The sequence below is a fragment of the Antennarius striatus genome, chromosome 4 (assembly GCF_040054535.1).
Source record: "Antennarius striatus isolate MH-2024 chromosome 4, ASM4005453v1, whole genome shotgun sequence".
Lineage (NCBI taxonomy): Eukaryota > Metazoa > Chordata > Actinopteri > Lophiiformes > Antennariidae > Antennarius > Antennarius striatus.
The window spans coordinates 17,190,111-17,200,278 of NC_090779.1; the positions used below are offsets into that span (position 1 = coordinate 17,190,111).

Consider the following 10,168-nt stretch of genomic DNA (forward strand, 5'->3'; position numbering starts at 1 on the left):
ACCATAAAGATGTTCCAGTCACAGAATAAAGAGGGGACGATTTCTAGTTGAGACGAGCAGAAATTTGCTCTCGGGGAGTTGTTTTGTTTATGAACACCTGACTGTTAGTGTGACCATAAAGAGCCATCGGTGCATCAGGCTCTTTCCAAGTAATTACTTTAAAAATACAGACTAATATGATTAATTTGCATTGCTCAGATTTCAAATTAAACTGATAATTAGCAGACACAATATAAACTCTTATATAAACTGAAATGGATCAAATGAAGTGTGAGAGATAAAACCTGAGGCCAAAGAGGACCTGAAAAATAGAAGCTGTTAGAGAGTGAATGACAGGAGAGGAAAGACAGAAGAAAGTTCCACCAAAAGACAAAAAAAGAGTTACAAAGATTATAAATAGAAGAAGGGCGAACTAGTAATAAGAGATAGTGAGGAAAGGAATCAGAAAGAGGGATGGCAGATGGTAGAAAAATATTGGTTGAGATTAATGGACTTTAAAGGTCAGTCCAGCATGTTGTGTAATTCAACACACAATAGCTGTGATTGATGAGTATGCTTAAGGACCTTTCCTGTTCGGCTGTCACAATGTTCCTTTCTAGCGTTTGGCTGAGCCGACGAAGCTCTGGGTTGGGTAGGAGTAAAAATTCAGTTAATAGGTTTCCAAGGAACTCTGGTTCACAATGATAATAGTGTTAATAATAATTTTATTCATGTGCCACCTTTCAAAATAAAGTTACAACCCCAATTCCAGACGGTTAGAGCATGATGTACTGTTAATAATAGTGGACCAATGATTTTCTTTTTAACCTAACATGGAATGAAGTAGAAAGACAAAATATTAACTCATTGTCATTGTTTCGATGTAGATGTATAATACTTATTATAGATGTAGATGTATAATACTTATTATAGATGTAGATGTATAATACTTATTAGCGCTGCATTACTTCATCTTTTCTTATGGTTGAAAGAACATTATTGGTGAATTTTGTCATTTTCTTGCTTAATATTTTACTTCTGTTGTTCATTCTGAGATCGTAATACACTACACTGTTTTGAATGGGAGATGGGTGCAAACTGCAGACACGCCAGTCCAACACCCAGACTGTTAACTCCAAAGCCACACTGTAAGTCAGCAAAATGTGACTTCATTTTTCATACTGGTTCACACAGGGATGTGCCTGGTAAATGCTTCATCTGAATAGCAGCATATGCTGTTTCAAACATGTGTGTACCTTCTAGCATAAATGGTACAATACAAGTTACCTGCTCATGGGTTCTAACACCTCCCCAAAGTGTCACGGGTGCTGGCTTTTCCACTTTGCTCTGGGAAGAATCTGGACAGGCCATTTCCTCTTTATCACTAAGGATGGTCTCGGACATAGCTCGTTGATGGTTTCTTAAAACCATTTGAAAAATGTGCTGGTGCAAAGCAAAACACTCTTGTAATCACTGTGTCAGTCCATTTAAGATGAAATGCCCAGGCCCAGGAAAGGCAGTGGCATTTCAGATTTGAATGCAGAAGCATTTATGGATTGAAGGTTGCAGCCATTCATTATTGGTTTTTGTCCTTGTCCCTTACATAGATTTGTCCAGACTTTCTACATATTTTGATGGTATAATGGACTGGAGATGGTGAAATTGTGTTTTGACAAATGTTCTTAAACCTTTGGACTATTTACCCAAGCAGGTTTCCACTGAGTGCGATTTTATTGTCCTTGCTTTTCAATTACTGAGCCCTTCCAGAACATCCCAATAATACTCAATTATAATCAAAACCATGACCATTAAACGTTTGTATCCATTAAAGTCTCCATTTGGGTTTTTGAGCATTGCACAACTTTCCTCATCTTTTGTTTCCCCCTTTATTTTTGGAAGGGGAAACAAAAGTAATGTTTTATACCAGTAATGTGGTATAAAACACAGAATTACCATTTATTTACAACAATCAATGAAATTAATTTGGTAAATCTATATTTATCTTTTTTTGGCAATGGATTCAATGGAATTTTTTTTCATTAATGGCCCAGGTTTTGGAAATGGGGTTGTCTTTTATAGTAAAATCAACAATAAAAGTCAAAGAAGTACAGAACTACTACTTCTGTAGCTCAAAAAGCTATCCATAAAGAAAAATCCATAAACTAAAACCACACTTGAAGAAAACATTTAAAGGGGGTATTGAATTTGCCTGTCTGAGCTCTCCAGGAAAGGTGTTTCACAAATCAGGACCAAGACAGGAAGGACCTATTTATTGAGTAGAGTACAATAGAGAGTAGAGTAGAACTTTAATGATCCCTTAAGGAGGTTCTGTCAGGGAAATTAACTTGTCTGTCACACTACATACAGCACAGTGAGCACACAAAATCTCTCAGAGGGAGAGAGGCAGGGGCAGGAAGGGTGGAGAGGGGCCACTTTGCTACTGTGGAGGGGGTAGGGAGGCCATGGGACAGAGAGATGGGGAGGTAGTGCAGGTGACTAGTGCAGGTTAAGTATTTCATCCATTAGCTGAGCCATTCCAGAGGATTTCAAGCAGCGATCAGCCTCAATGGGAGTTGTCAGATACAGGCCAAAACCTTTTTTTAATTCAGTAAAATCTAAAATCAATGCTACACAGCCAGGCACGACTGGAGTGTAATGTGGTTGATTTGTACAAATATTAAACATATAGTAGTGGTTTGTGTATGTTGAAATCCTTTCCTTTATTACCCATGCACTGATGCTGAATTGAATGTTGCATTTGTCTGCAGGTACATATGGAATATGCTTTCTAAACCTGCAGAGGAAAGGAATGATGTGATCTTGGTTAAATTGTCTCAATTAAGGAAATTAGAACAATCAAGAGAACTGAAAAATAACTACTACACACTTGGCCTTTTTTTTTTTTTTTTCCAGAAAAGCCATCCATATTTGAAAGAAGATGAACTTGTTCATCCTGAGGTCAGAGGAAGTAATTAAAATTATATTAAATTTAGAGTCATTCAACTGTAGAAAAAGTTTTGACATCCATAACTTAACTTTGGCAACGTAGGACATTATACAGGAAACATCAGTAGCTCCACACTTTAATGGGTCATATAATTGAGTGTCATGCACATTGTATTGAAAATCGATAATATATTCTCACTTGATTTACCCATGGGTCAGTCTGTGTGGTAGATCGGAGTGGAGCAGGCATGTAGTAAATACGAGAAAAGACCACTGAGCAGGAGAAGTGGAGCTGTCCTGAAGCGTAGCAGAAAATAACTTCTCTGAGGGATATGAGATGAATTAATCCATCAGTTTTCCAGAGAAATGCTTGTGGTCCATTTCTTCATAAACTGAGATGAGGTCAAGGAGTAAAACGGGAAACAAGGAGACAGAATTAACAAGGAGTGGTGGAAAGATGGTGTCTGCATTTTCCATGAACGTTTTATTAGAATGTCCAACCAGTCAGTGCAAGTCATGTGTCTTACATGACAAATCCATATGATTGAAACTCCAAGTACAGTTAAAAGTTATTAATCTGTGTTGTTTATTTGTTTACATGAACATTACATTACATTTCATTGCATTTTTGGAGACAGTGTTCTGTTTCTGAAGATCTCTTTGAGTCTTGTGTCACTTTCTGTCACGTTTTGGGGTTTTTTGCCCACCAAAGGTAACTTTTCTGCATATTTCTGGTTTTAATTATGTGAGTGTGCCCCTGCTGTGTTAACCTGCTCTCTGAAACTCCTCAGTGTTGATGCTGGGCCTATTTCTCTATTCCTGCTGGAGGAGGCACAAAGGCCTGAAGGAGGGTGTGTACCACGTGTCTGCTCACCACGGGGAGTGGGAAGACATCCGCGAAAATGTGCTCAACTATGACGAGGAAGGTGGAGGAGAGCAAGACCAGGTAAACACAAACACACTGGGAAACAACACGAAACAAAATGATCACCCTTTACTTTGTGTTTCAAGTTCTCACACACAAGGGATTTAAAAACATACCGCTGTGTTGATGTGCAAATTTTCTGCGGTAGTTTGTGTTCCTTACTAATATTTAATGATTATATTAGTTTAATCTGTATAACATAGCAAAAACAAAAACAAGATATTAGTACCGTAAATTTCTCAGGTGAAGTAACAGCTTAAATTCATTAGGTTCAATGTCCATCTTCCATCTTTGCCATTGCTACAGCATCTACACTCCAATGAGTTGTCTGATGGAATAGCCCCCACCACCACATCCAAGACGCCTGTGGCGCAATCTTGGTCAAGTTGCCTCAATTGAGATGTTCGTGTAAATGTTATTTTCTGCCCAGTCTTTGTGAATTTTTAAAGAGGAGCATAATATGGAAGCAGTCATTTGGAATTAGTCGGATAAAGGCTTTGTGGCCATGTGCGTATTTTCAAACTCGGACAACTCATGAAAAATCACTCAAGCATAACTAAACTTCACACGGTGAGAATTAATAATCAGAAAACCTCCCCTACATGTAAATGTACAGCCAATTTTAAACTAGCGGAAGGGTTTTCTCAAATTGGGACAAAAAATGAATCTGAAATGCCATCACATTATATTTCTTTTCTTTTTTTTTAGAGGGTAAAGGATTTGAATACAAATAAGACGAAGCAGAACCTGATAACACTCCCTACAGTCCAGTGCTTTTATTTTCTTGAAATGAAAACAAAATATCACTTCCCTGGAGATTTGGGGATGTTAGTTAATGAGGTGAAAATAAACCTAGTAGACACCAAAAGCTGTTCATTTGTTTTAATACTGCTGGTAATACAAGTTCTCTCCGCTATGCAATCCGATAATTAATTACTCGGCTAATCAATGTTGCTGTTATTTCCAACATGTCTTCCTTCACAGTGGATCTGCCTTAGTCTGAGGAACAAGTTCATTTGTGAGCAGAATTAGCTGAGCTATACTGTTCTGTGAACATTTTACAAGGGGAAAAACACATTCTCTTTTCTTCTGTTCTTCTTTCACTCCCTCTCTGCTGGTCTCTCAGAATGCCTTTAATATGGTGGAGCTGCAGCGCTCCCTCCAGCCCAGTCCTGCCCACTCTCTCCGGTACAGCTACCCACAGAGCATAATCTCCTACCCACAGACGAAGCTTCCCCAAGACAACACCAGGAAGGGGTTGTCTAATGGGAATGGAAACGCAGCTATTGCCCTGCGTCTGGCCATCCCCCCATCTGAGACCGAAACCCTGCCTTCCCCGCTGGCGTTCCGTCGCTCCCAGAAGACTCTCTCTTTCTCCAGTCAGGACTTGGCTTGCTACCTGTGTGAGGTTATCAGGGACATTGACCAGCCAGGGAGGTTCAGCACCATGACCACACCGCGTTGTACTTCTGGAAAGGAGCACAGCCTGGCAGCAGTGCGCTCTCTCAGCTCCCTCAGTGCATCTCAGGGTTCAGAAATCAGGCTTCACGAAGCCCCGAGCACCCGGATGGACAGGTTCAAAACCCTCCGAGCCATGGTTAGTGATTTGAGAGGAGACTCCAAGACTCCTGAGGCCCAGAGAGAAAAACTGAAGGAGAGTAGAGGCCAGCTGAACTCTGAGAAGAGTGGGTGAGGCTTCATTCTAAGAAAGAGAGGTAGCAGTAAAGCAACGCTAATCAGAAGGCGGTAGAATTCCAAAGGGAGATTATAAATGTGAAATACTCAGACTGGTAGGCTGCCCAGGGTCCATGTGAAGTCTGCTAAATGTACTGTATTGATGAAACTTTTCGCATTTATGTTCTTTGCTATAAAATGTGTCTACCAATGAATGATCAGATGTGACGTATTGTTTACTCGGCATTGCACTGTACAGTATTTACTCCACAGGAAACACTTTTTGAACGTTTTCTGTGCCAGAATCATTCATTTCACAAGATCCGAAGAGTTATGACTCTAAGTAAGATGGCAAATGAGTTTCCTATGGGAGAATTGGATTCTTTCAGCTGTTAATGACTCATGAAATCATTTATGTGACAAAATGAATTTGTTTCATTTGTACTATCTATTTCCTTTTAAATAAATGATTGTATTTGATAATATTTCATACTTGCTCTTGCTCAAGCAAATGTTTACACTACTGATCTTGAAAAGTCTTGTTGATCTTTAGTTTTGAAGTCAAACTAACTTGCATAATCAAAAATGTTTTTTTTCTGAGATGCTCAGCAAACACAATGTAGATGGTTTGTCGTTCTGATGAACTACTCATGAAGAGAATTTCAGAACAGCATTTCTGTCTGTGTTCCTTCATTCCTGGTTATCAGTATGATTATTGTCATGACTGAGAAATAAATTGAGCAACTATTTCAATCAGCTATTACCTGCCATAAGACCCTCAGACGGTAAAGACAAAGTCAATATCAACATGAATCATTTATTTTCATCGTTACAACCTGAGCTTCTGTGAATTTCCAGTATGAACTCAAAATTGTGGGGGTCCCAGCAGGTTGGCCTACATCATACTTCATTAACGGGTGTTTTTGGTGTTTAACAGCTGTGACACATGATAAAAGCCTCTCAAAAGCACACAGAGCTTCTGCATGCAGCTGATGGTCTTGATATCTGTATGCAGCCCATCCACACGTCTACATAATGTATCACGCTGAGATATAGCAGGCAAGAAGAGGGCTTTCTTCCCCTGCAGGTTTTCAGGTAAGTTCATATTTATCCATAATGAATCCAACATCTTGGTGTAGAATAGACATGAAGTACTGGATTTCTCTGTGTGACCTCAGTGATTTTCCACACATATATTCATGCCACTACATGTTATCTGTTTCAATATACACTCACCGGCCACTTTATTAGGTACACCATGCTAGTAACGGGTTGGACCCCCTTTTGCCTTCAGAACTGCCTCAATTCTTCGAGGCATAGATTCAACAAGGTACTGGAAGCATTCCTCAGAGAGTTTGGTCCATATTGAAACGTTGGCATCACACAGTTGGCGCAGATTTGTCGGCTGCACATACATGATGCGAATCTCCTGTTCCACCACATCCCAAACATGATCTATTGGATTGAGATCTGGTGACTGTGGAGGCCATTTGAGTACAGTGAACTCATTGTCATGTTCAAGAAACCAGTCTGAGATGATTCCAGCTTTATCACATGGCACATTATCCTGCTGAAAGTAGCCATCAGAAGTTGGGTACATTGTGGTCATAAAGGGATGGACATGGTCAGCAACAATACTCAGGTAGGCTGTGGCGTTGCAACAATGCTCAATTGGTACCAAGGGGCCCAAAGAGTGCCAAGAGAATATTCCCCACACCATTACACCACCATCACCAGCCTGAACCGTTGATACAAGGCAGGATGGATCCATGCTTTCATGTTGTTGACGCCAAATTCTGACCCTACCATCCGAATGTCGCAGCAGAAATCGAGACTCATCAGACCAGGCAATGTTTTTCCAATCTGCTATTGTCCAATTTCGATGAGCTTGTGCAAATTGTAGCCTCAGTTTCCTGTTCTTAGCTGAAAGGAGTGGCACCCGGCGTGGTCTTCTGCTGCTGTAGCCCATCTGCCTCAAAGTTCGACGTACTGTGTGTTCAGGGATGCTCTTCTGCCTACCTTGGTTGTAACGGGTGGTTATTTGAGTCACTGTTGCCTTTCTATCAGCTCAAACCAGTCTGGCCATTCTCCTCTGACCTCTGGCATCAACAAGGCATTTCTGCCCACAGAACTGTCGCTCACCGGATATTTTTTCTTTTTCGGAGCATTCTCTGTAAACCCTAGAGATGGTTGTGCGTGAAAATCCCAGTAGATCAGCAGTTTCTGAAATACTCAGACCAGCCCTTCTGGCACCAACAACCACGCCACGTTCAAAGTCACTCAAATCACCTTTCTTCCCCATACTGATGCTCGGTTTGAGCTGCAGGAGATTGTCTTGACCATGTCTACATGCCTAAATGCACTGAGTTGCCGCCATGTGATTGGCTGATTATAAATTAAGTGTTAAGGAGCAGTTGGACAGGTGTACCTAATAAAGTGGCCGGTGAGTGTATAGAAAGTCAAACAGCTAGTAAGTAATCTGAAGATAGGTTTACTCTTTTTCCATCGCTCTTAGATGGAAATACAGTATTGTATTGCATGAATGCACACTGCCACCTCCTGGCGGTCTGACACATTGCAACAAACAAGCAAAAAATTATTTCACATTTTTCTTTCTATAGAAAACATGAGGCATTATCCACAGAGTGATACAGCTGTGAAATTAATTGTATATCCAGAATTTCACTCAGGCTCCATCGGGATGGATGATTCACCATGTCTGTGTCCTGTTGCAGTCCAGGATGCATTTCTGATGAGATTAATTAAAAATGCACTTAATGCAGTATTTTCATTGTTCTGGTATATATTAATATGTACTGAGTGATCTGATTAATGCAAAATTAGGTAGACGTTTACTAAATTGTACGTTATATATTTTAGCTTTGTATTACCCAACCAGGGCTGTTTGTACTGAGGATGCAGGACTTTTGGTAACCCATCAAGTCTACATTGTAGAACAGAATGCAGAAGTGTTAGCTTTCTGGACTATCTATCTAGACTGTTTAAAGTTTAAAGTCTAGACTGTTTAAAGTTTAAAGGGAGTTACCTTAATTTCTTTTCGAGTCTCTGTTATTTCTCTTTCTTTCTTAATCTATATTTCTTACTCTTATAACATTGAATCTTCCAGTGCTTGCAAGATACTGCTATGTGCTTCTCCATGACAGGTGGGGAGCAAGTCTAGAAGACACCAACCTAGAGTTCAGTGAACTTTGATTGATTGATTGATTGATTGATTGATTGATTGATTGATTGATTGATTGATTGATTGATTGATTGATATTTACCACAGATACTTTTACCTTTAAATGAAATAATGTGACAGTTGTAGAGGGGATATGACCTGGAAATACAAACTACTTTTCATTGATGACTGCTTCCCCCTGAAACTTAGTGAAGTTTCAAGTACAGTGCCTTGCTCCTTCCACCCCCCCAAGCCTTTTTGACATTTTGCCACATTTCAGGCTTCAAACATAAAGATAACAAACTGATGTGCACATGTGAGACCAAATGACACACAGATGCACTCTGTTTGTCATTGTTAGTCATTTAGGTCAACATGGGATCATTCAGAAGTCATCAGGGAACCTCTGGAGTCGGTTAGCTGAGCTGAGACAACAGGGGGCCAATACTTTTACACATCCTACTTTTCAGTTTTTGATTTGTAAACACAATATAAAATGTTGAATAAATTTGGTTCCACTTCCCGATTGTGTCTCACATGTTGTTGATTCTTGAAAAATATTTTCAGTTTGTTATCTTTCAGTTTGAAGCCTGAAATGTGGCAACATGTCAAAAAGTTCTTGGGGGGGGGGGCAATACTTTTGCAAGGCACTGTATCTTAAAGGGGAACTACACAAAGTAAAAGCAGTGCTCCAGGGAATACTGAAGGGATATACTGTTTATTCATACACAAGAATTCAGAGACTGAAGTTTAAGTTTGGTGACATGAGACCAAAGTCATCGTGTAATCACATTTTATAGCATTTACAGCTGCTACCCTGGAACATCTTTACATCAAGATAACCATTTTAATCCTCACATTTTAAAGAGAATGGCAACAGAATTTCACTCAGGCTCCATCGGGATGGATGATTCACCATGTCTGTGTCCTGTTGCAGTCCAGGATGCATTTCTAATGAGATCCCAGTACAGATGGCGGGGGGATTGGAGGAGGAGCAAGGCAGGAGCAGTGTTTGATGTGACAGTTGGAGATTGTAAGAATGAGGGGTGACACACAACTCCAGCATCCTCAGCCACGGCCGGTCAACTAGCTATGTGTGTGTGTGTGTGTGTGTGTGTGTGTGTGTGTGTGTGTGTGTGTGTGTGTGTGTGTGTGTGTGTGTGTGTGTGTGTGTGTAAGTCTGTGTTTATCCTCAGGCAATGGATCTGGGAGAAGTGTCAGCGTGGCGTGGCCCTCTGTCAGTCGCCCGTTTAAGTGGCATGCGTGTCAGCTCTCCTGAGAGACGCTCTCGTCCTGTTGGCCAGCGATGGCTGCTGCAAATGTGGGACATGTCTCGTGACAGAGCGACACAGTTCACGCGACAACCTGACGTGCAGACAGGACACGAGCAGTCACGTTTGATGTGAGGGGGTCACCGCCGAGGGCCCGGGCTCTCTTAGGGAGAGTGAAAGCTGCAGCCATCT

General features: G+C 40.7%; 1 protein-coding gene across 1 annotated transcript in view; it reads left to right on the plus strand.

Annotated features, from left to right (window-relative positions):
* LOC137594269 (neural-cadherin-like) overlaps nucleotides 1-5,871 on the plus strand; it is an 89,384-nt gene extending 83,513 nt beyond the window's left edge. Inside the window, exons 32-33 of the mRNA XM_068313641.1 lie at nucleotides 3,717-3,871; nucleotides 4,977-5,871. Of these exons, the coding sequence (XP_068169742.1) occupies nucleotides 3,717-3,871; nucleotides 4,977-5,543 (722 nt within the window). The 3' untranslated portion in view covers nucleotides 5,544-5,871. The remainder of the gene's footprint in view (nucleotides 1-3,716; nucleotides 3,872-4,976) is intronic.
* Nucleotides 5,872-10,168: the final 4,297 nt, after the last annotated feature.